The sequence below is a fragment of the Delphinus delphis genome, chromosome 9, assembly GCF_949987515.2.
Source record: "Delphinus delphis chromosome 9, mDelDel1.2, whole genome shotgun sequence".
Lineage (NCBI taxonomy): Eukaryota > Metazoa > Chordata > Mammalia > Artiodactyla > Delphinidae > Delphinus > Delphinus delphis.
In genome coordinates this window covers 95,695,122-95,722,035 of record NC_082691.1, presented here as the reverse complement: position 1 = coordinate 95,722,035, position 26,914 = coordinate 95,695,122, and the positions used below count along the sequence as shown (strand labels likewise).

The window sequence follows — 26,914 nt, the reverse complement described above, 5'->3', positions numbered from 1 at the left end:
AGGCTCAGCGGCCATGGCTCACGGGCCCAGCCGCTCCGCGGCATGTGGGATCTTCCCGGACCGGGGCACAAACCCGTGTCCCCTGCATCGGCAGGCGGACTCTCAACCACTGCGCCACCAGGGAAGCCCAACTCTACTGCTTTTAACATTAAAATATTTGATCCATTTGGACTTTATCCCAGTGGATGGCAGCACCTTAATTCTTTTTTTCAGATGACTATCCTGTTATCTCAGTATCGATTACTGAATAATCCATTTACTTCTGATCTGAAATATTATTTTTATTTACTGAATTTATACTAAAGTCCCATATTATAAATATTTGTTTTCTGGACTCTCTATTCTACTGTTGTATAGTCACACACTCTTAAAATTTTGAGGTTCATACCACAAATCAAACCATGGTTTGATAGAGCTTATCTACCTTTTTTGGGGGAGGATGTTCCTTCCAGCTTCCATAATAGCCTTAGATGTTAGCCCTTTTTTAAATAGGTTTATAAAGAGGGGTAAAGTTGGCATTTTTATAGGTCTTACATTAAATTAAGAAATTAACTTAAGAGTAGCTGACATCTTTACAGTACTGAGCCTTCTCATCCAAGCACATGGTATTGTATTCCATTGATTCATATCTTCTTCCACGTTTTCCTGGGTGCTTTAAAGCTTCCTTCATGTAGGTCTTACATATTTCTCACAAAATTTATTTCAAAGTATTTTGTCTTTTTGTTGTTATTGCAAACAGAATCTTTTCTCTCATTCTAACTGGAGACTATTTGTATATATTAGAAAATTTTGATTTCTGTGCATTTATTTTTCTCCCCACTACTTTACAAAATTCTTACTGTTCTATAGTAGTTTTTAACGTTGATTATTTGGATTTTTCAACTATGCAAACATATATTTTGCCTCCCATTTCCAATGTCTATAACTAATTTCTTTCTCTTGATTACATTAGGTATTATCACTTTAAAATGTAAATAGTGGGAGGGCTTCCCTGGTGGCGCAGTGGTTGAGAGTCTGCCTGCCGATGCAGGGGACACAGGTTCGTGCCCCGGTCTGGGAAGATCCCACATGCCGCGGAGCGGCTGGGGCCGTGAGCCATGGCCGCTAAGCCTGCGTGTCCAGAGCCTGTGCTCCGCAACGGGAGAGGCCAAAACAGTGAGAGGCCTGCGTACCGCCAAAAAAAAATGTAAATAGTGGTCATAGTACTCATTCTTTTAATATCTTGAGCCTTATAAGAATATCTAAATTCATTAAATATGCTGCAGGTTTGGGGCTGACATAGATATATGCATCGTTATTGAATACATATATTATTTTGTGTTTTATCAAAATTCATATTACATTTTTTCAAATGACAGCATTTTGGAAGGTGGTTATATGAATTTTCATTTAGATTTATTTATAAGATAATTTAATGGATTTGCTAACAATGAATCATCCTTTAATTCCTAGATTAAACTCTATTTGATGATTTAACGTACTGCTGGACTTTGCTTTCTAATTTTTTTTGTTTGTTAGGCTCGTTTTCATGACTATTCCATTGGTATTTGCAAAGAACTTGTGTTTTCTGAGTGTGTACAGTTTGACATCAATAAAAGCTAATTTATTTGATATTTATTTTTTTCTCTTTTTGACAAAGGTAAAGTCTTTTAGTGATTCTGTTTATATTTCTTGTAATTTGTACTTTATAAGGCTGCTATGTTATCATATATCACATATTCACACCAATCTAAATTTTGCATTTTACCTCTTAACATTAAAAACTTATCTCATTGATCATTTAGGTTTAAATTTATTTTGTTTGCATTTACTTGACATGTTATTTTTCATTCTTTTATTTTCAACTCTCTCTTTTTTATGGATCTTAGAAATACCATAAAGTTGTTTTTGCTTTTTAGACAATCTGAAGACCATTGTCTTTTAGGTGTAAAGCCCATTTTTATTTAATTATATATCCAATATGCTTAGTCTTAGTTCTAGCACATTATTTTATGTTTTGTGTTTTGTTTTTAAAGGGTTTCTTTAGGATTTTTATATTTGTTGCATGTTTCTTCATTTTTGTTTGTGGTTCTATTAATTCTAAGGAAAGTATGTTTTTTTGTTCTAGCGCTTACCTTTATAATTTTCTTAGTCCTCTGCTTCTTTTGATCAAATCTGTTGGTTACTACCTATGAGCAATAATGAAAAAAATAATTAACTATGTTACAATAGGCTGTGACTTGCATCTTGCTGGCACTCTCTCTTGCTGACACTTTCTGTGTCACCTTCCCATTTATTCACTCTGATCTATGGAAAAGGCTGTGGCCAGGAACTTAAGGAGGCCTCCAGCCAACAGCTCATGAGGAGCTGATGTCTCAGTCCAACAACCCAGGAGAAAGTGAATCCTGCCAACAGCTATGTGAGTGATTTGGCAAGCGGCTCCTTCACAGTTGAGCCTGGAGATGACTGTAGCCTGTGAGACCCAGAACCAGAGAATACACTTGAAATTCTCAACTGTATTATGATGTGCCTGGATTCCTGATCTACAGGAGCTATGAGTTTGTAGTAAAGGTTGTTTCTTGACTTTAACTGATCTCATCTGTGATTGGTAGTGGTATCACATATTTTGAAATTCTGGATTATTTGTCTCTTAGCTTTACTGAAAATGCAGTTTTCAAAGTCTTTTTCAACTTTCTATTGCTTTTATGTGCTTTCCAGGGAAAGAAGAGGGAAAAACACTGACTTATGCAGCTGTGTTTATAGCAGAAGTCTTATTGTTGTTATAGTTTGCATTTCCTTAATCAACAGTGATGATAATCTTATTTTCACATGTTTACTTGACAATCTTTATTATATATTTTCATCATTAATCAACATTCTATTAGTTTGCCTTTTTCTTATTGATTTGTAGAAGCTCTTTGTATATTAGAGATATTAGATTTACCTTTCTGTTACTTGTCCTTTAAAATTGAAAAGGACTTCAGTGATCCTTACATTTATAGAATTTGTTATTTAAAAAGTTTAAAATTTTTCTGTAGTCAAATTTACCAATTATTTCCATTATGACAATATTTTGAGTCTGACTTAAGAAGACCTAAGAAAACAGGGGTTTAGAATTGTAGGAGCTGAAGGGTAATACATACTCTTGATGACACCCAAAAGGGTGGGGAGAAAAGAGTCAATATTTCTGTAAAATATAAAGGCAGTATTTTATGGAATAAAATATTAGAAAATTAAATTATCAAGAAAGGGAAGCTTTTAAAAAATTAAATAACATTTACATTAAAGATCATCTATGTAGGATCTAGGATAAAATGTTGGCTCTATATTTGCTGCAACACTATTAAATGACTATCTTTTCCCACACTGATTTGAAATGCCTTACTTATCAAATATAATTTTCCATGTAACTATTATCTGGATTGTCTGCTGATGTACTTACCTATTCCTACACCAATAACACAATGTTTTACATATTATAGCACTAAAGTATCACAGTTCTATCATACACTGACCATGAGACCTCAGTAAACTCCTCTAAACCTCCATTTCTACTTTGCAGTGTTTGTTTGAGAATTAAGTACATAAAGGATATAAGTAAATAAATTTTGTGGCCCCATGCCTCATACGAGATAAGCATTCACGAATGATTGTTATTAATACCACCATAAAGCATGATGAAATTAGACTATAGGCAAAAATTAATGATAATAATATTACTATATATATATATATATAATATTACTAGATATTTTTTTAACATCTTTATTGGAGTATAATTGCTTTACAATGGTGTGTTAGTTTCTGCTTTATAATTACTAGGTATTTTAAAAATATAACAAATCCTACTTCTCTTTTATATTTCCCTGTGTGTTCAAGTTCCAAGGGAACTTCTCCCTGTGGGGAGATCATGCAGGTTCTGGTAGATGTCCCATCTCCTAGCCTAATAATACAGAGTGGAAGGAACAAAGAGTAGTTGACAGTTTGCTTAGGAAAGGTCCACTGGGTCAGTAACCAAGGGGAGAAATGGCACTTCCCTTATATTTCCAGAGGTAGGAGCTTCACAGTTGCTTAACAACATGTAAATGCATAAGAAAGAAGGAAGGTAAAGGTATCACAAAATCAGGCAAATTTTACTCTCATCCATTTATTATGCCTACATTGTGCATAACTCAAGAGAAACAGAATATACGTTTGACCTCCAAAAACAAGCTGGCCAGTGAGCGGCATACGGCTCCAATAGAACCATAAAAATGTAATTGGTAGTAGTGGGTAGCCCAGATTATATATATACAGACAGAAGTACATGTGCTTACAGCTGGATTCCAGATGCAAGAGAACCATCCTGTTCAATGTAGCAAGTATTTATAAGTGCTTCAGGGGACACATGGAAGACTATGAGGCAGCCCACACTTTCCAGAACTTTAAAATCTACTAAGGAGAATAAAATGAGTATACAGATCATACCACCACAAGGCAGAATTCATGTCACAACTGAGCAACACCTCACTTGTATGTCCTCTGAAGTGAGAGATCAAAGCTTGAGGTGTGGGGGCATCCAGAAAAGCTTCCCTGAAGAGAAGCCATTTGAATTAACCTTTAAAATTAAACAGGAGGGCTTCCCTGGTGGCACAGTGGTTGAGAGTCCCCCTGCCGATGCAGGGGACACGGGTTCGTGCCCCGGTCTGGGAAGATCCCACAGGCCGCGGAGCGGCTGGGCCCGTGAGCCGTGGCCGCTGAGCCTGCGCGTCTGGAGCCTGTGCTCCGCAACGGGAGAGGCCACAACAGTGAGAGGCCCGCGTACCACAAAAAAAAAATTAAACAGGAAAAAAAATTAAATAGGATTTTGACACGTAGATGTGGGATAAGAGAACACATTTCAGCACGTCATGGAGGAAGTTCCAGGCATGTCCAGAACAATGATAACCCAAATTTTGCTGCAAAATAGGGTTGGTTCTACTAGAATGGAAGCAGTGAAAGATAAAACTATTTCCACATTGTGGAGGTCCATGAATGCCAATTTAGGGACATGTGCTTTAATTGATAGGCACTGAACAGTGATAAGGGTGTGGGTGAAATTGTCAAGAGATCAATCTGGTAATGGTACTTTTGATTGGGGGTCGGGGGAGTGTGGGAGAGAAGACACTGTAATGAAGCAAGTGGTGAAAAAGAAATATAAGCAGTCTAGGTGGGAGAAGAGGACAGTCTAATCTAAGGTAGGATCTACAGGAACAGGAAGAAAGGAACAGATAATAGAGATACTACAAGGGTACCAATTGAAGACAAGCTGCTGATTAGATAGAAGGGGTCAGTGGAGAGTGAGGAGTGAAAACTCACTCAGAGTTGGTAAGTCTGATTCATTAGATATCAGTAATAGAAAAAACAGATTCAACTGGGCAGTGGAGGAAAGAAAGAGGAGGAAGAAAAAAAGGACAGCTGTTACAAACTTGCTAAGTTTGAAGTGCTCATGGTACTATCAGATAGAAATGCTCAGCAAGCAGGAAAAAATATAGGCTTAGAGTTTTGAGGAAGGTCAAGGCTTTGGTGATTATTCACATGAAGGTCATAATTGAAACTACAAGAGTAGATGTAAACATGAAGGAAAAAGGAGAAGATTCATGTCAAGGAAGGAAGAGGGCTGGTGAAGGAAAACACCGAGTCAAGATGATGAACAGACAGTGAGGAAGACACGAAAGGAGCCGCAGAGCAGGGAACAGAACTTAGTGCAACATCTGAGAGGCCAAGAGAAGGACTTTTAGGAAGACATGTGGGTAAGGAATTACTGGTGATGTTTATTTTCCTGCTTTAAAATCTTCTACCAAAATCAGGTATTACTTTTTGTAAAATATTTTAATCCATTTTTTTAAGAAATCATTTTCTATTAAGAGAGGCAACTACTACAGCGACACATGAAAATGGGGGCTGAGGATAATACCGCCTTTAGGGATCAGGAACCCATGTGCGTCCTTTAGAAACACATTTCAACAGAAAGGCAGCAGGAGGTTGTAAGTGCCCATGGGGAGACTCTCAGCAAGTGACTGATTAGTAGGATGATAACTTGAGGGAATGAAAGAGCGGAGGGGATTTTTTTTGTGTGGGGGAAGGTAAGAGGCACACTGAAGAAGGGAAGGACAGTAAATAGGAAAAGGTTGAGGACTGGTGTAGAAGTGGGAATTCTTGACTCAGCAAGGGATAGAAAAGAGGCAGGAGAGCATGGGGCTAGGATAGCATGAATGTTAGCCCTGAAAAGCCAAAAGCAGGGACCTGTCTTCTAATACAGAGGGAAAGGGGAGGAAAAAGAGGAAATGAGGCTGAGAGATTTCAGAGAAGATACAGGGACACTGAGGGATCTCAGTTTGAATGATTCAAGAGGTCACTGAGCTTAAGGAAAGTTTGAGAAAATCTGTGAAAGGCAGAGAAGCAGTCTCCATGCTTCACCAAACCAAGACGGGAGCCTCTTCTTCAATCTTATGCATCAGAAACAGACGAACCTCTCCATGTCAAAAATTTTAGTAGGTCCCAATGGTAAAATAAAAGAAGTCACATCTGGGCTCATGGACCTTAACATTTATAGAACAGACTAACTGACTGAGCTACTGTAGAGGACATAAACCATACATAAACCATAAACCCCTAGAATTCAGGGGGATCTCCAAAGGTCATCTGTGAATATACAAATCCCAGGTAACACACACAGCTGCACACATGCACAGATCACACATGCTCTGTACAGAGAGTTCAGACACCAGGAACTCTCGCATGAGAGGAGAGAGAGCGTCACTGCACTAGATGGCTAGAAATCAGTTAAGGATGAAAAAGGAAATATGGTTTTACAGGATGAAGCCACAGGAAAATTCAGTTTCCAAAAATCTTCTCCAGTCTGATTCAACAGATAAAAAGTGAATCGTGGGCTTCCCTGTGGTGCAGTGGTTAAGAATTCACCTGCCAGTGCAGGGGACACGGGTTTAAGCCCTGGTCCGGGAAGATCCCACAGGCCACGGAGCAACTAAGCCCATGCGCCACAACTACTGAGCCTGCGCTCAAGAGCCCGTGCTCCAAAACAAGAGAAACACTGCAATGAGAAGCCCGTGCGCTGCAATGAAGAGTAGCCCCTGCTCGCCGCAACTAGAGAAAGCCCGCACGCAGCAACAAAGACCCAACACAGGCAAAAATAAATAAAAATAAAATTAATTAATTTCTTTTTAAAAAGTGAATCATGTGTCCAAATCCTTGCATCCAGTTTCCAGAGGGATAATTTTAAACACCGAGTTTAGTCACAGGGAAATAAAAGTTTCCTGCTTCTTTGGCCACATCAAGTCCCACAGGGAACATTTACTATATCAGCTACACCCTTCCTGAGTGGAAATCAGTGACACTAGACCACTAGTTCAGTACATTCCATCTCACCTTGAAATCCTATTTCACTGAAATCATGAAATGCATCAAAAAGGGAAAGAGTATTAAATGTGGCAAAGAGATTTAAAGAAGCAATGTCCCATTCTACCCAGGCCTTCTGCAGTAGAGTCTCTGAGGCTCTTCATCAAAGCAACTCAAGATGCCCCATGCCCTGAGGAGCAGCCCCTCTCTAGCACAGCTCTCGGCCTGCTGTTACTCAAGAAAAGAACAATGGGGCGGACTACTGTGCACAGATAAATCACAGCCTGCCACACCCAGTGCCTGAATTCCCGTGATGGAAACACACCTGAGGCACTGAGCACCAGTGACAGAAAATAGGAAACAAAGAGGACAGCAAAGGAGATGAGAGCCTTGATGTGTGCCTAGGTGCTGGGATCGTGAGAGCCTGAGATGGACAGGGAGACCTGCTTGGTGTGTCTTCCCAGAGGTGGAATGAGCAAAGCCATGCCAGCGATGAAGACAACAGTAGGGACTGTCCAGGTAACAATTTTCAAAGGGAAGAAGCAGAGTCTCTCATATGTTCTCACAGCATTCCCAGCGACATTCCAAGGTTGCAGAACCCTCTTTAAATAGTTCTGATCTATTCTCCGGTTGCCTATGAAAACTAGAATGGTGCTGAAGCTGGAGACCCCCACGGAGCTGAGCAGCACCCATGGAACCAACGCAGACACTATCTGCTTTAGCCAGAGGAAGACAGGGTGGGTGAAGGTTGCGATTTTCACACAGGAGAAGACACTGAGCCAGGTGGAGAACCATAACGTGACAGCATTCAAGAAGTCCCACTGAAAGGCTAGGAACTGGAATACGGTTGTATGGGAAGGCTATTGGATTCAGGAAAATATAAATGTTCTTATCACCACCCATCACAGATAGAAGCTAGAGGCTCCCAGGCTGACCAATAACTTATTGCAGGGTGACAAAGTTCTCTGCAGCAACCACTCCATGCCCAGTGCCATGGTGATTAAGCCATTACCCACCACTGCCACCAAGCACAAAAGGAATAAAATGATAGCAAAGATAAAGGCTATCTTATCAGCCAACTGAGGTCCTGGAACCACGTCCTCTCCACTCATCTCTCCTGAAGACAAGATGGGTCCCAAGACTTCAAAGTCTATTCCTGTAGGGTGGCTCTGGAAGGTCCTGTATGATGCTGGTCTCTCCAGCTTCCCTACATACAGAGGATAAAGTAGAGGATGTGGGCTATCTGAGGAGGGTGAAGAGGTTTCTTCTTCTCTGAATAGATACAAATATCATTAAGGCTCAGTTTCAAAAGTCCCCCTGCCTGCCCATGAATTTGCCTGTCCTTCCTCTGCCTACTGTCTGCCTATATCAACATTGCTGTGGATACTATATCAGGCCCTTGCATTTAGCATCCCTTACATGGGAGCTTATACCTCTCTAAGCTGACACCTAAGATATGACCACACACCTACTGGCTGCTCTGTGAGGAAATCCAGTGAGCACACCTGCTACTAACAGTCAGAGCTCAACATCCTTGGTTGGTTGGTATGTTCTGGGCATTGTCCTAAGTGATCTTCACTGTCTTTAGTTCTCACAATGACCCTATGAAGCCAGTGCCTTTAGAAAACCCCTTTGACAGGCAGAAAACTGAACAAAACCTCTACTGAGAGAGGTTAATTCAAATACTATTACTTGTGGTGACTGTTATCATCAAATAGAACATAGCAGACAATTATACATAATCAAGCAAGTGAATTTTTTAACCATATTTTATTAGTGACCTTTAAAGGCCATTTCATATAGGAAAGCCTACTATGACAGCTATAGCACTAATGGGCTATGGCAGGAAGAACTCTGGGCTAGGAATCAAGGCAAGTGTTAGTCCTAGTTCCACCATCACTGTGAGTTACTGGGTATGTCAGTAGGCCCCTCTGTGCCTCAGTTTCTCCATCTGTAAGATGTGAAAAGTATCATCTGTTCTAATTCACAGGATAAGACTAGATTCTAGGACTAGAATCGCAGTTTTCAGAGTGAAAGAAGACATTAAATGGACTGACATATATACACTAGTATGTATAAAATAGATAACCAATATATAGAACCTGCTGTATAGCACATGGAAGTCCACTTCGCTGTACAGTAGAAACTAATACAACATTGTAAAACAACTATACCCCAATAAAAAAAAATTTTTTTAAACATTAGAAACATCAAAAAAGGTATTAAATAATTTTATAGATGAACAAACGAAGCCTCAAGTTATAGATTAAGACTCCCACCTAAAGTCACAGTTTGGAGAAAAGACCAAGACCCAAACTGATTCCAAGACCAGAAATCTTTGCATAGTTAGCAGCACATCTTGTATCCTATCTTCTTCATCCACAGCTGAAGGCAGAAGACCAGGCTTTGAGTTTTGTCACAGTCACTATCTACGGATCTTTGGACTAGTCGTTTAACCTCTCTGAACCCCACTTTCTTCATCTATAAAATATGGATCACAAATATATGTGAATATACATACACACACATATATGGATGTACATGTGGAAACTAGAAATCTCTACACACGTGTAAGAAATAAGTAAGGTGGTGATGACAAGTGTTATTATAATGACATCCACCCTGTGGAGGGACAAGTGGTCCAAGGAAAATTCAGGAGAGCATCAGGGATGCAACAGAGGTCCAAGGCACCAAATACTGGACATCTACTTTAATTAGAGGAAGGTGGAGTAAGCAAAGGCCACATTTTCAATAGGAATGAGGCTCAAAGAATCAAAAAAAAAAGCAATCAGGTGAGCGCTTACTTACTCAGGTGCGTGTGAGCAGGTTAGTGTGTCACAGAGAGTAAGGCAAGCAGAAAGGGTTCTGGGTCAGCTATGGCAATAGTGAAGGCTCAGGATCAAGCAACATGAGAGTGAGGGAGTATTTTACAGAACACTCATCTTCTGACCAGCACCATAGCCTACTATTTCCATGCACAGAACCCCACAAAGACAGAATAGAATCCAGAACTCTCAGCATCTCTTTCTAGTTCCCAGTTCACCTGAGACAAAGGTCCAGTAGAACTGTCCTTCCAACACAGAAGCCCTGCTGTGGTGAACATGGTGATCTTGGGGAAAGGAGAGGTGAACTAAGGCGACGAATTCACTCTGCCTTTCTCAGAAGATGCAAATCTCCAGGGGATAAGTTCCCAGCTGCTCTCTACCCTGCCCTTGTTCCTCTGGCTGACATTTGGCTGTTTGCTCCTGGAACACGGAGCAATAAAGCAAACTTTGAGCTCGTAGCTCTGGCGTCTGGCCAGCCACAAAGTTCTCAATATGGAAAATTTACATCTTTTCCCTTCTACTTCCTACATATTTGATGGCTCATATAATGGGAAAAATATGCTGTTAACCCTCAATTCGACCAACAACAATTAATAAGCATCTCCTGTATATCATAATGACGCTGTGAAAGGCGCTGGGGCTGTAACAATGAACTAGGTATCTGCCCTCAAAGTGCTTTCATGCACTAATCATAAACCACAAACATTTACTGGACGTACACTATGTGCAGATTAAGTTAATCCAGAAGTGTGAGCAATCATTTGTATTTTAATATGGAATATGCTTTATGGTGATTCTTTTGTTGTTTGTGCTTTTTGTTTGTTACATTTTGTTTCTCAGACTTTATTTGGTGGAAGCCAAGTCTGAGAATTTTGAAATTTTCACAGGTAGTCTTTGTATGTATGATCATGAGGGTGGTAAAGGTAGGAATCCTGAGTACATTGCCTGTGTGGGAAACACTTAGCTCAGTTCTATCTCTCAGAGAACAAAAAAGGAGCACTCCCAGGCTGTGGTTCTAAATGTATGTGTCATCCTATTTCCATACCAAGAATTCGGAGAAGAATTCAGTAACATCAGCAGCCCCTTCGTTGTGGGGCAGCAAAGGTGCTGTCTTGTATGTTCAAAGGACAGAGATGACACCAGTAAAGGAGATGGAAGTTTGATCATGTCCAGGAAATAGATAAGTTTGACTACAGCAGGGGATTTCCATAAGGGAATGGTGGCATATCAGGCTGAAAAGGCAGGCTGGGGAGAGATCCCAGAAGGCTTTGAAAGTCAGGATGAGATATTAGGCTGTGTCTTTGGTCAAGATGGGGCCACCAAATGCTTATGGGCTCTTATGAGCTAGAGCCTAGGAAAGGAAGGTTGAGAACATCAACCAATTAAAAACTCCTGAGATAAGCCCACTAGTCCTGACATAAATCAGAAGGCTGTGAAAATGTTGCAGAACATGAGAGTCGCACCACCATTCCCCTCCCACCCAAGACATTCAGTAAAGTTCTGGAGCTCTGTCCAAGGGAAAGCCAGTCTTCCAGGTGACATCCCTGATGCTCCTGCCTTTGCTGCCTCCACCCATCCCTCTTGTGGCTTAAGCCCCAAAATTCAGTCCCCGCAATTTATTATTGCCCTCCCAGCTCACTCATATTGCTGCCAAAAAAAAAAAAAAAAGGAAAAAAGAAAAAATTTCTTTATGATACTCCCAGCTTTCCACAGTTTCCTCTATCCAGCTTCACCCTCTCTCTACTCTTTGGGAAATCCCTTGTGCTCCTCTCCTACAATTTGGGAATCTCCTCTTTTAAAGCCCTAATCTTCTTCTTCCAAGTGAAAACTCCTCACCCCGTTACCTCATCTCTGTTCCTCTTTTTTGCTCTTCTTGCCGTAGCTCAGCCTCCAGCTAGCATTACAACAGAATGTTTTGGGGTCTCAGCTCCCAAGACTGTTGGACAACTTATCATAAATGCAGTTATTTACTTGAAAATCCTTTGTAAACTCTATTCTGTTCTGTTGTTTATTACTCCTATCTTGATTAGCTCAGACATATAAATCTGTTAACCATGTATGGTGTTTTTCCCAATCTCTTCTGGTCTCTTGGTCTCCACATTTTTTTATAGTAAACTCCATCAGTTAAAAAAAAATTATGAACGTGAATTCCACCATATGCATGTTTATTTATTTTAATTATATGCTTGTAATACTCTACTAATACATTATGTACATAAAACACATATCAGAAATAGGGATTAAAAGGATGAGATAAAAATAAATGGAAATTGTCACGCTTTTCTTTCTATATCCAATGGATCATTTTGCACACACTCCAGGATGCAAACACCCTAATTTAGAGACTACCATCCTAGACATCGGCATCCAGGGTCCACCTCCTGGATGAGTGGACAGGAAGAGTAAGATTCTCAAAATTTAAAACTATAGCAAATTTCCTTTGTTTTCCTTTTCTATCTTCTGTTGGCCAAAGCATTTCCACATCATAAAATTCCTTTTAATTCAACATATATCGAACACACAAAACCATGGGCAGGTCCTATAGTGGCACAAAACTCATACATGCCCTCAGACATCAATTGTTCAAAAGAAAAAGCTCCATGGGTGGAACTGGTCTTAAGCAGGGCACGAAAGAAGGGAATGGCAAAAAACAGCAGAGAAAGGAAAGAAGGAGGTTCCAGATGGGCCAAAAGAGCACAGGCTGCAGGCAAGAGCATGTGGGGAGACAGAAAGAAGCTTTCCTGGGCTGAAGTAGAGACTGAGCTCTGAGAGCACAGCAAGGTTGAGGAGGGCAATTGATGTGTGTGGGATGGTATGAGACAACCTATGTCACCATTCAAAAAAAACTTTAGGTTGACCACAGAACAACTAACAACCATTACAGGTCTCTGTAAAGGGAATACAGACCAAAATGACGCTTGGAGAATATATTATTAGGGCTGCTGTGTAGAGAGTGAAGGAGGCCTGTGAGGAAATGAGGCCACCATTCTAGTCCAAGGTGGTTTGGGACCCAGATGAGGGACCAGGACCACTGGAAGGGAGGGTAGAAACAGAGAGGAGTGGAAAAAGAATTAATGGGGTGTAGAAAGAGTGGGGAAGAAAGAAGGAAATGAACAGAGAGGACAACACCCAAACCTTGTGCATTCTTGCCACCCATGGGCTTGCTCAGTGACAGCAGTTACTGACTCTGATGAGACAAACTGCTCCTTGCCCAGGGCTCTCCAAGGCCTCGTCATCAGGGCCTTTCTCAGCCTGGGGCTGCCGTGTACCGAGATGCTGGAGTGCCGACAGATGCCTGCACAGGTCACCACTTCCCAGGCCCAGCGCCAGTGATTCCAGAGGGTTAGGATGTTTATAACAACGATAATCAGGCACAGGTAACGTGATGGTAGAAGGTGAGGAAGAAGGCAAGTGACTTCAGGGCCACGGTGTGAGCCCAGGTGCTGGGATCACTCGGGGCCAGGTCTATGGTCCCTCATCTGCCCCAAATGCCGGCGCAGCAAGAACACGAGAGGGTGGACACCAGGGACGGGAGAAATGGAATTGACCGCATAATAATTACACGAGGTAGAAAAAAGTACAAAGAGACAGTCTGTGTTCTACCAGCCAGGGTGCTGTTTCCATGGGAACTCTGGGCAGCAACCATCCGCACACGAATTGTGTTCCCAGTGTCTAACGGGATGGCTACCAGAGCAGATAAGATCAGGGAGCCCAGCAGCAGCCTGGGCACTGACCGAGAAATCCTCAACTTCAGCCCAAAGAAGATGGGGTGAGAGAAGAATGAGATCTTCACACAGTAGAATGTAGCAAGCCAAGCAGTAAGCCAGAAAGTGAGAGAGTTGATGAAGTCCTAGGGGATGCTGAAATAGTAAATTCTGAAACCAAAACCAAAGAAGGCCACGAGGTTGTTCAGGAGGGCCATCCCATGCAGTCAGAACCGGGAGGCGGCCAGGGAGGCCGCCGCAATCATGTCGCCTGCAAGCAGCGTCTGGCATTGTACCCACTCCCTGATCAACACAGTAACTATGAAGCCATTCTGCAGCATGGCAGCCAGCAACTCCAGGAAAAAGATGACCATGAAGATCAACATGGGTGAGGAGGGCATCTTCTCCAGGGAGGCTCTGCTCAGACTCGGCTTCTCCTCTGGGGTGCTGGGGCACATCCACAGCCTCTCTGGACAAGCCACACTCTGTTGAGACTATAGATTCAGAGGCTCTCCTTGGATTCAGGAAAAAGCGTAGCAACCAGCAAACACCACCACCTCCCCACCCCCACCCCCACCCCCACCCCTGCCGGTCCTCCAGGATTTGAAAAGAGGATCCCCGTGATTTCCCGGGGCATGCAAATCCCTCCCAGCTCAATGACATCCTGTCTCTGTTTTGCCAAACCTGTATTTGCCTGTTCTTCATTAGGGCCAGATGTAGGAAAATGGTAACAGAATAGAGGCTCCAAGGGTGATTGAAAATACCCATATTTTGCACTACATTTCTCACTATACTCTTTTCTAACTTTTCCTTAAAAGTTAGAAAAAGTCCTTATCCCTGTTTGCCTCCCATGACCACAAACCTTCCCTGACCCTTCATGTCCCAAGTTAATATTTTATTCCATATCCTGCATGTATTATACATGGGTGGAATAAGAAGTCATACAGAGAAATTAAAACCTTTACAGACAAGCAAAAGCTGAGAGAGTTCAGCACCACCAAACCAGCTTTACAACAAATGCTAAAGGAACTTCTCTAGACAAGAAACACAAGAGAAGGATAAGACCTATAATAACGAACCCAAAACAATTTAGAAAATGGGAATAGGAACATACATATTGATAATTACCTTAAATGTAAATGGACTAAATGCTCCCACCAAAAGACACAGACTGGCTGAATGGATACAAAAATAAGACCCTTATATATGCTGTCTACAAGAGACCCACTTCAGACCTAGAGACACATACAGACTGAAAGTAAGGGAATGGAAAAAGATATTCCATGCAAATGGAAATCAAAAGAAAGCTGGAGTAGCAATTCTCACATCAGACAAAATAGACTTTAAAATAAGGACTATTAGAAGAGACAAAGAAGAACACTACATAATGATCAAGGGATCGATCCAAGAGGAAGATATAACAATTGTAAATATTTATGCACCCAACATAGGAGCACCTCAATAATAAGGCAAATACTAACAGACATAAAAGGGGAAATCGACAGTAACACATTCATAGTAGGGGACTTTAACACCCCACTTTCACCCATGGACAGATCATCCAAAATGAAAATAAATAAGGAAACACAAGCTTTAAATGATACATTAAACAAGATGGACTTAATTGATATTTATAGGACACTCCATCCAAAAACAACAGAATACACATTTTTCTCAAGTGCTCATGGAACATTCTCCAGGATAGATCATATCTTGGGTCACAAATCAAGCCTTGGTAAATTTAAGAAAATTGAAATTGTATCAAGTATCTTTTCCGACCACAACGCCATGAGACTAGATATCAATTACAGGAAAAGATCTGTAAAAAATACAAACACATGGAGGCTAAACAGTACACTACTTAATAATGAAGTGATCACTGAAGAAATCAAAGAGGAAATCAAAAAATACCTAGAAACAAATGACAATGGAGACACAACGACCCAAAACCTATGGGATGCAGCAAAAGCAGTTCTAAGGGGGAAGTTTATAGCAATACAAGCCCACCTTAAGAAACAAGAAACATCTCGAATAAACAACCTAACCTTGCACCTCAAGCAATTAGAGAAAGAACAAAAAAACCTCAAAGCTAGCAGAAGGAAAGAAATCATAAAAATCAGATCAGAAATAAATGAAAAAGAAATGAAGGAAACAAGAGCAAAGATCCATAAGACTAAAAGCTGGTTCTTTGAGAAGATAAACAAAATAGATAAACCACTAGCCAGACTCATCAAGAAAAACAGGGAGAAGACTCAAATCAATAGAATTAGAAATGAAAAAGGAGAAGTAACAACTGACACTGCAGAAATACAAAAGATCATGAGAGATTATTACAAGTAACTATATGCCAATAAAATGGACAACCTGGAAGAAATGGACAAATTCTTAGAAATGCACAACCTGCCAAGACTGAATCAGGAAGAAATAGAAAATATGAACAGACCAATCACAAGCACTGAAATTGAAACTGTCATTAAAAATCTTCCAACAAACAAAAGCCAGGACCAGATGGCTTCACAGGTGAATTCTATCAAACATTTAGAGAAGAGCTAACACCTGTCCTTCTCAAACTCTTCCAAAATATAGCAGAGGGAGGAACACTCCCAAACTCCTTCTACGAGGCCACCATGACCTTGATACCAAAACCAGACAAGGATGTCACAAAGAAAGAAAACTACAGGCCAATATCACTGATGAACATAGATGCAAAAATCCTCAACAAAATACTAGCAAACAGAATCCAACAGCACATTAAAAGGATCATACACCATGATCAAGTGGGGTTTATTCCAGGAATGCAAGGATTCTTCAATATACGCAAATCTATCAATGTGATAAACCATATTAACAAATTGAAGGAGAAAAACCATATGATCATCTCAATAGATGCAGAGAAAGCTTTTGACAAAATTCAACACCCATTTATGATAAAAACCCTGCAGAAAGTAGGCACAGACGGAACTTACCTCAACATAATAAAGGCCATATATAACAAGCCCACAGCCAACATCATCCTCAATGGTGAAAAACTGAAAGCATTTCCACTAAGATCAGGAACAAGACAAGGTTGCCCGCTCTCATCACTCTTACTCAACATAGTTATGGAAGTTTTAGCCACAGCAATCAGAGAAGAAAAGGAAATAAAAGGAATCCAAGTCGGAAAAGAAGAAGTAAAGCTGTCACTGTTTGCAGATGACATGATACTATACATAGAGAATCTGGCACAAAAACAGAAAGATAGATCAATGGAACAGGATAGAAAGCCCAGAGATAAACCCACGCACGTATGGACACCTTATCTTTGATAAAGGTGGCAGGAATGTACAGTGGAGAAAGGACAGCCTCTTCAATAAGTGGTGCTGGGAAAACTGGACAGATACATGTAAAAGTATGAGATTAGATCACTCCCTAACACCACACACAAAAATAAGCTCAAAATGGATTAAAGACCTAAATGTAAGGCCAGAAACTATCAAACTCTTAGAGGAAAACATAGGCAGAACACTCTATGACATAAATCACAGCAAGATCCTTTCTGATCCACCTCCTAGAGTAATGGAAATAAAAACAAAAATAAACAAATGGGACCTAATGAAACGTAAAAGCTTTTGCACAGCAAAGGAAACCATAAACAAGACCAAAAGACAACCCTCAGAATGGGAGAAAATATTTGCAAATGAAGCAACTGACAAAGGATTAATCTCCAAAATTTACAAGCAGCTCATGCAGCTCAAAAACAAAAAAACAAACAACCCAATCCAAAAATGGGCAGAAGACCTAAACAGACATTTCTCCAAAGAAGATATACAGATTGCCAACAAACATATGAAAGAATGCTCAACATCATTAGTCATTAGAGAAATGCAAATCAAAACTACAATGAGATATCATCTCACACCAGTCAGAATGGCCATCATCAAAAAATCTAGAAACAGTAAATGCTGGAGAGGGTGTGGAGAGAAGGGAACACTCTTGCACTGCTGGTGGGAATGTGAATTGGTTCAGCCACTATGGAGAACAGTATGGAGGTGCCTCAAAAAACTAAAAATAGAACTACCATATGACCCAGCAATCCCACTACTGGGCATATACCCTGAGAAAACCAAAATTCAAAAAGAGTCATGTACCAAAATGTTCATTGCAGCTCTATTTACAATAGCCCAGAGATGGAAACAACCTAAGTGCCCATCATCAGATGAATGGATAAAGAAGATGTGGCACATATACACAATGGAATATTACTCAGCCATAAAAAGAAACGAAATTGAGCTATTTGTAATGAGGTGGATAGACCTAGAGTCTGTCACACAGAGTGAAGTAAGTCAGAAAGCAAAAGACAAATACCGTATGCTAACACATATATATGGAATTTAAGAAGAAAAAAAAAATGTCATGAAGAACCTAGGGGTAAGACAGGAATAAAGACACAGACCTACTGGAGAACAGACTTGAGGATATGGGGAGGGGGAAGGGTGAGCTGTGACAGGGCGAGAGAGAGTCATAGACATATACACACTAACAAACGTAAGGTAGATAGCTAGTGGGAAGCAGCCGCAAGGCACAGGGATATCGGCTCGGTGCTTTGTGACCACCTGGAGGGGTGGGATAGGGAGGGTGGGAGGGAGGGAGATGCAAGAGGGAAGAGATATGGGAACATATGTACATGTATAACTGATTCACTTTGTTATAAAGCAGAAACTAACACACCATTGTAAAGCAATTATACCCCAATAAAGATGTTAAAAATATATATATATTGTAAAATATATTAAAAAAAAAAAGAAGAAGAAGTCATACATACGCACAAGTCTTGGAAACACTAAGAAAAGGCTCCCTTTCCCTTCTAGTGGCTGCTCAGGCTGCCTAAAATTTCACTGGCAGGCTCCATACTGGAGTTCAAGGAGTCTCCACTTAAAAAGTGAGTTTCCCTAATGTGTTAACATCAAATCTGTTAGCCATTAACACTTTAGTTTCAATGTGCTTAGAAAACCAAAATTAATCATTTCCCAAGAAGCCTCTGAGGAAATGAGAGAGAGTAGATACGTCATAAGGAGAAGAAGGGAAAGACAGAGAATGGAAATAGATCAGATCCAGAGTGGACATCACAATAAGAGCCACAGGAAGCAAGAGTTGGTGGGACGATAAGAGGAGCTAAGAATAAAGCTCAGAACAAGCCCCCAGGGAGGGACTATTGTCTGTGGGATGAACCACTTCCTATAATAATGCTTAAGATAATAACAACCACCTGTTAGAGCATCACCTTGCCATTTATAAAGTGATTTCACATGTTACATTTTGCCTCCACTGCCCACCATGCAAAGGGACACTGGTTCAGATCAGCCAACCCAGGCTCAGGTAGCCACTAAGAAAGATCCAACTAAAGTGGGTTGTAAAAGGCAGGAATGCCTGTGAACGTGAAAACAGACCAAAAAGGGGAAAAACGAAAAGAGAGAGGAGGGTATAAGAAAGCAGAGGTAAAGGTGGTGAAGCAAGGAAGATCCCGGAGTCAGGGTCCTCCCCCATGACCACTCACAGATAACAGCCTTGCTTCCCACTTCACACAGTCTCACTCAAGATTCCAAAGGTGAGAGGTCTATATGCAAAAGATCTAAAATAAATAAAACCAAGGTTAACTATTTACAGTGGAGACCTCAGGAGAAAGAGCTTATGCCGCTTGCTTGAAGAGCTGCTTTATTTTTCTCAAAAGGTTATCGAAGAGCAGATAATCCAATCTGACCAATGGTTTTGCAACAAAGCTTCAGTGATGTGACTTAGTTCTTTGCCGGTTTTCTCTGGCTTCTCAAAGACAGCAGCAATGCGTGGTTTCTGCAGGTTTCACAACATTTTGGCTCTTCTCAGAATCCTTCGGTGAAAAGCCAGCTTCATGATGTCATCAAGAAGCAAGTTGAGGCCATGGTACACACGCCCTGTTGTGGTCATATGTAACCAAGTGTTCCCTGTGTGTTCACAGGCAACTTTCATGTGACTTGCACAGTCATCAAAACATATGCTTTCCCAGAAACAGTCTTTCCCAAGACTTCCTTTTCTACAGTTAACAGCTCTACAAAGTGCATGTTTTCTCCCATTTTGATACTCTTCTATAAAAAGGTTGAAAGAGTACCGTTCCTCAGGTACCTGTTCACCCGTCTCTCAGCGCTCCACTAGACCTGTCTTAGAGAGGCCCCATGTCCCTGATAAATGGAATATTGCCTGCCATAACAGTAAACAAAGGATGTCTCAGTCATCAGCAGTTGCAGCTCACTAGGCTGCGCTGGTGATCCCTGAGGGGACTCAGGAAGGAAAGAATACCTGCTATCTAGCAGCCATCAAACTGCAGCCATTCCCCATGGTGAGCCCTGAGGAAACTCAGGATATGAAAACACAGGATACTGGCCCCAGATAGCTGAGGTGCATTTCAAAGGAATGATTTCAGTGAGCCCAGACTCCTGCATCTTCCCATACACAGAAAAGCGCTAAATTCCTTAACTTGGGATGTCTGGTTTTCTTTCATTAATAATAATTTTTGACTTTCAGACTACCTGCCCTTTGTTGCAAAGTTCCTATATATCCTAGCTCCCCCCCTGCCTCCTTGGAGCAGTTCTCTCAGGGTTCCTTGAGATGCTGCCTCCTGGGCTTGAAGACCTAAAAATTCCCTCCAAATAAAACATAACCCTCAACCTTTAGGCTGTGAATAGCTTTAGTCAACATCCCATTCATCATCTGCCTCCAAAAGAGGCCACAGGCAGAGCAACCCTTTGAGCTGTTGCTAAGAGCCCTTTCAATACACAAAAGCAATCAAAAATACCAGGTGATTCCCACAAGAGTTTGGGTCGTGTTTCTCCTTTCTAAAGGTGTCTCATACTTGCAAATGAAACATACAAAATCCTTTTCTGTAGCACAATTGGCAATATTTTTTTAAGATGATGCCTGAGTCTTCTATGAAATGATGCTAGTGTCAAACACATAACAGATTCCAAGTGTATGATTCCAAAAAGATCTATTTGTACTCCCTTCATTTTGGTGCTCTACACTTGTAAAGGAGGTTTTTGGTTTCTGTTCATTAGTTTGCTTCTTTGTCTTGTTTTATTTTTTCTTATTACGTTCAAAAACTCACTGAGTCATCTTAAAAACATGTGAAAATACACATTTTATTTGGCAAGGTTTGTAAATCTTGGTGTCCATTCCCCACTGGACCTTTGAGTGACCTGCAGTGTGCAAATACTTCCACATTCTTCCATGGTTTCATCAGGTAACTGATGGTCTGTGCCACGGAAAGGTGGAGAAGGAAGGAAATAACAACGTTTTTAATGGAGAGACTGTACATAAATATGAAGCTAAATCATGCACAGTTTCGATGATGCTCATACAGAATGAGTTCTAAATAATATTTTGGCCCTACAGACTTCCTCTCACTCTTCTATTTAAGTAAATAATTTTGGATAAAACATTGGATCTGATAGCAATCCAAAATAAAACAGCATTTTAGCTCTCTAAAATTAAATTGGGAATTTCCAACATCCTCAATTATCAAAATGTATAAGCAAGTTAAACATTTTTTAATATTCAGGTAAATTTATACAGTTTCTTTTCAAATAAAAATAGCATTTTTATGATGATAAGGTTAGCCCGCAAGGAGGTCCAGATTCCAATTTTATTTCAAATCAAAATTTTTTTGAATAGTTCTTTCTCTGTCTTGCACCATTTAAACAAATTGGAAGCAATACAATTAATCTCTTAAAGAATAAATCAATGCTCCTTCCATACTGCCATAAAGTTCACTCTAATATCTACTGGAGAGAGAAATCACGTTCAACAACTTCTAAATCTGTGGTTTAGAAGCCATGCCTTCCAGGGGCTCCTTCTAGTAGTGAAGGGGCAAAGGAAAACTGAGAAAGTAGAACCACAGCTTCTCATCTTCTCTTCACACAAAGCAGCTCTGTTTATATCTACTTTCTAGACTAAGCTTCTGCATAAGATCTAAGTTAAAGACAGAACTCCACTGAAAAAACAAATTTGAAACTACTGTCCTAGATCAAAAGTTATCAAGAGGGAAAAAGACAGGTTGAGTCAATGCATCTTCTTTCACTCCCTTCCAAAACTCTTCTAAATTGACTGTAAAGGAATTTTTTAAAAATTATTTTCAAGGCACCAATTCACAATGACAGCACAAACATCTGGGAGACTGGAAAGTATGTAGATGGAAGAGTGATAAAAACAGAGCAGAGCTGAGGAGACTGAACTCTGTGCAGGCAGAAGGAAAAATCAAAAAATAACCTGACTTTTACTCAGGATTTGTGGTACCAGGTACCATCAAAGAAAAAATGGTAAAAATTAACAAAAAGTCAGTTTAAGGTTCAGATTCCCAGATCACTTCTCCCCTTTTGCATAACTGAGCAACCACTCCTGCCTACCCCAGGAAAAGACTGGAGGTGTATCCTCTGGAGAGGGTTAAACAGGATCTCTGAGCTGGGTGCATATTAAATCCATCTGAGGCAAAGGTATATTGAAAACAGTGAAATTAGGTGGACAAACGCTTTCCCCTCACTTGGAGTCCAGAACATTGGCACCCAGGCCTTCACCCTCCAGGCAGGAGGTAAGAATAGCCTTTTTCCAAGAATTTGAACTTTCCCAGAGGAAGATACCAGAGAGTCCTCAAACAACTGGCCCAGTCAATCACTCTACAGTGAAGCCTATGGTCAACAAGTCCCATTCATGAGCTTGGTTTCCAACCAGCCTTCCCATCCCTCACTCAACAGAGCAGACAACAAGGAGTTTGGGACATCTGAGAAAAGATGGAAGATAAAACCAAAACAAAGAAGTAAAATAGCTACTTGGAGGAAAAAACAAAGGAAGATAAAGAAATCTTCCCCCCACCCCCCAATATCAATATTCCCAGAGAATTAAGAGAAAATGACAAAACTATGTAAAGTAAGAGAATGTTGTTTAAAAGCAACACTCAAAAATTTCAAAAGGGGAGCTCTTTGTAAATAAAAGCACATCTGAAATTTAAAACTCAGTAGAAGAGTTGGAAGATAAAATTTATGAAGTCTCTCAGAAAATACAGCCAAAAAAAAAAAAAATGTACTGAAGAAACAGAGAACACCAGTCCACAATATCCAACACCCAAGTAACAGAAATTCTAAAAAGAGAGATATAATAAACAGAGGGCAGAAAAGCATCAACAAAATAAATGAAGAAAAATTCCCAGAACCAAAGGATATGGATTTTCATATTAAAAGGATCTACCAAGTATCTGGCACATCATCATAAAATTTCAGAATACTGAGCATAAAGAGACCATCCTACAAGCTTCTACAGAGGGAAAAGAGGGAGGATACCAAATTCAAAATATTAGAAATTGAGTGGTTTTAGTCTTCTTGAAAGTAATTCTGGAAGCTAAAAGGCAATGTAACAATTATCTCTAACCTAGGTCCTCTATCTGGATACTCAAGTGCAAGGTGGAAATAAAGAATATTCAGACAAGCCAAGCCAAGTCTCAATAAAAGACTTTCTATATACTTTACTTTCCATACACTTCTATGTACTTTACTTTCTATACACTTTCTCTGGGAACTACTCCTCCAAAGCTAGCGAGTACACCATGATAAAGGAAGACATAGGGTACAGACAATACAAGATCCAAGAGAGACGCAAACAAGTCACTAGGATGACTGAAAAGGCAGATCTCTAAATGAAGGGAGGTACACCAAGCATGGGGACACGTCCATTTAGAAGCAGGACAAGAGGCTCCAGGAGAGACTTTCTCAGACAAATAAAATCTTTGAATACCTGATGAGACCAAAATTGTTGAGAAAGATTTAAACCACTGATAAAGAGCTTGAGGGACTTCCCTGGTGGTCCAATAGTTAAGAATCCGGAAGTTCACAGATTTCCTCTTAAATTCAGTGGACAAGAGAAGGAGTTAAAAAAGAGCATAGGGCTTCCCTGGTGGCGCAGTGGTTGAGAGTCCGCCTGCCGATGCAGGGGACGCGGGTTCGTGCCCCAGTCTGGGAGGCTCCCACGTGCCGCGGAGTGGCTGGGCCCGTGAGCCATGGCCGCTGAGCCTGAACATCCGGAGCCTGTGCTCCGCAACGGGAGAGGCCACAACAGTGAGAGGCCCGCGTACCGCAAAAAAAAAAAAAAAAAAAAAAAAGAGCATAGCCAAGATATGGGAGCAACCAAGGTACCCATCAAAGGATGAATAAAGAAGATGTGATATATATAATGGGATATTTCTCCACCATTAAAAAGAATGTTGCCGTCTGCAACAACATGGATGGGCCTACAGGGCATTATGCTAAGTGAAATAACTCAGTCAGAGAAAGACAAATATTGTATGATTTCACTTGTATATAAAATCTAAAAACAAATGAACAAACATAACAAAACAGAAACAAAGTCATAGATACAGAGAACAAACAGGTGATTGCCAGGGGAAGCGGGGCAGGGCGGGGAGGACAGGTGAGGGAGATTAAGAGGTACAAACTTCCAATTACAAAATAAATGAGTCACAGGTATGAAATGTACAGTGTGGGGAATATAGTCAATAATTATATATTATCTTTGTGTGGTGACACATGGTAACTAGACTTATCATGGTGATCATTGTGAAATGTATAGAAATACTGAATCACTATGTTGTGTACCAGGAACTAACAGTGTTATAAGTCAATTATACTTCAAAAACAAACTCATAGAAAAAGAGATAGGATTTGTAGTTACCAGAAGCAGTCAAAAGGTACAAAGTTCCACTTATAAGATAAACAAGTGCTAGGGATGTAAAGTACAACACAATAAATACAATTAACACTGTGGTATGTTATATAGGAAAGTTGAGAGCAAATCCTAAGAGTTCTCATCACAAGGAAAAAATTTTTTTCTATTTCTTTAATTTTGTATCTATATGAAATGATGGATGTTTACTAAACTACCTGTGATAACCATTTCATGACATATGTATGTCTAATCATTATGCTATATACCCTAAACTTATATAGTGCTGTGCATCAATTGTATCTCAATAAACCTGGAAGAAAAAAAAAAAGCATTCCCAACTTTCCAGCTCCTCCTGACAATCCCGATAGAAAACTCCCATCATTTTGTCTGCATCTCCAGAAATGAAGGAAATAGAGGGATTTCAGTTGGCTGCAGTGGTAGTTTCCAACTGGGTAAACATAGGGAAGGATGGCAGAATGGTGGCAGGAACACTGGGTGAGTGTGGAACCAGTAGGGAATGGGCACTGGCCTCCCAGGCAGGTAGGCTGGCGGAGTAGTTAGTTTTTGCCCATCAGACCGTGGCAATAAAAGTAAGAGGAAAAGGAATCCCCTGGCAGTCCAGTGGTTAGGAAGTTTGGGACATCTGAGAAAAGATGGAAAAGATGCGCTTTCATTGCCAAGGGCATGGGTTCAATCCCTGGTCTGGGAACTAAGATCCTGCAAGCCACGCAGGCAGAAAAAAAAAAAAAAGTAAGAGGCGAGAAATAATTTTTAAAATCACAAGTTATTAAGTAGAAAGTTCTAGGAAAGAAATACAATCTCAAATTGAACCATCATTCACTGAAAACCTGATTTGTGGCTGGCATTAAGCTAAGCACGTTTGCATATAGCATTTTCTCATCTAATCTTATTTAACGATGCCATATGTGCTCCAGATTTTACTCTTTATTATTAGATACACTGTCTATGCCTTTGTTTTTGTTCTGCAGGAAAATATCAAGAAGCTCCTGCAACTCTGCCTTTACCCTTGATGGAAAATCAGGAAGCCACGTGGCTTGACAGGGTTTTCCATTGCCCAGTGGGGCCAGAAGAAACCAGGTCTACCTAACCTGCGATTTTTCAGTGTCTGAATCTCAAATTTCTGAACCAAGATGGCTGTTTGGAATAACTAACAAGTGTTTTGTCATCTCCCTGTTTCTCCTCTTCCCCATAATATTTCTTATTTACCACCAGGTGGCAATGAATAAATATGCCCACGCAGGCAAACATTAGGGAGAATCTAAGAAAATATGACATTCCAAAGCAATTTACAAAAATAAATGCTCATCTTAACATTCTACAAGTTTAAATTAACTTAGAGCCAGTTTGTTGTAAAGGGCATATAACTAAGTTTCAGAAGACTTGGACTTGGTTTTATTTCTGTCATTTTCTCAACATGTAACCTAGGACTAAATCTCCTCTTTTTCAACCTCGGTGTGTACAACTTAACAATAAAAACTTGGCAAGTTTGTGAACTGTCACCAAGCAATATATATATATAAATATTTTGTCCATTGCTGAGGCCTGTATATTAGTCATTTAGCAAAACAGGCACAACCCACAAAAGATGGTACCGACAAAGCAAAAGAAACAAAATGCAAACTCAAGTTTTCTGTCTATTGTTTTCCTTTTCTGAAGGGAAACTTATTCCCACAACATTCCTGCTCCAATACCTTTCCTCATTTAAAAACCAAAATGCCTTTTGTGTCTTACTGATGAATAACTCTCAAATCTTGTAACAGCTTCTTTGTAAAGTTCTGAAATTCTGTTTCTTTCTCTCAGAACACTCAGTAGCACCTGCTTCATCCAACGCTTTCTAAAGGGGTCTCTCTTGTGGAATGGGCATCAAAGACTCAGACTAAATGTCCTCAAAGTTCTCTGACAGCCTGAGAGTCCCTGTTTCTGACTCCTCTCTTTCCCAGTCACTGTGGGAGAACTTTTTACCTTTTTCTTTTTCATCAGTCTCTCTGGGAAAATGTCCAACTTCACCATCTCTCCAATGCCTTAAAGCTACTCATAATTTTCAATATGCACAATTAAGATACCTCATTAATCCAAAAATCAGTCTAATAACAATTCTAATTATTTTGCCCTGTTCTGAACCTGATGTGTGGGAAGAGTGGGGTGAGCTCTTGGAAATCATGAATGTGCCACCTCCATTAGAAGGACAGGTAAGAGCAGCTGACCCAGAGCACGGCTGCCTGCCTGGAGATGGAGGGGAGACCATGGCTCTGAATTTTCCCAGTGAACCAGAAGCAGCTCTGATCCAGGTCT

At 40.4% G+C, this 26,914-nt stretch overlaps 1 protein-coding gene across 1 annotated transcript; it reads right to left on the bottom strand.

Moving 5' to 3' along the window:
- Positions 1-7,529: 7,529 nt before the first annotated feature.
- On the bottom strand, positions 7,530-8,468 carry LOC132430561 (taste receptor type 2 member 60). Its single transcript, XM_060019809.1, is given in 3 exon segments — positions 7,530-8,202; positions 8,204-8,249; positions 8,252-8,468. Coding segments are annotated over 3 exon segments (936 nt in total).
- Positions 8,469-26,914: the final 18,446 nt, after the last annotated feature.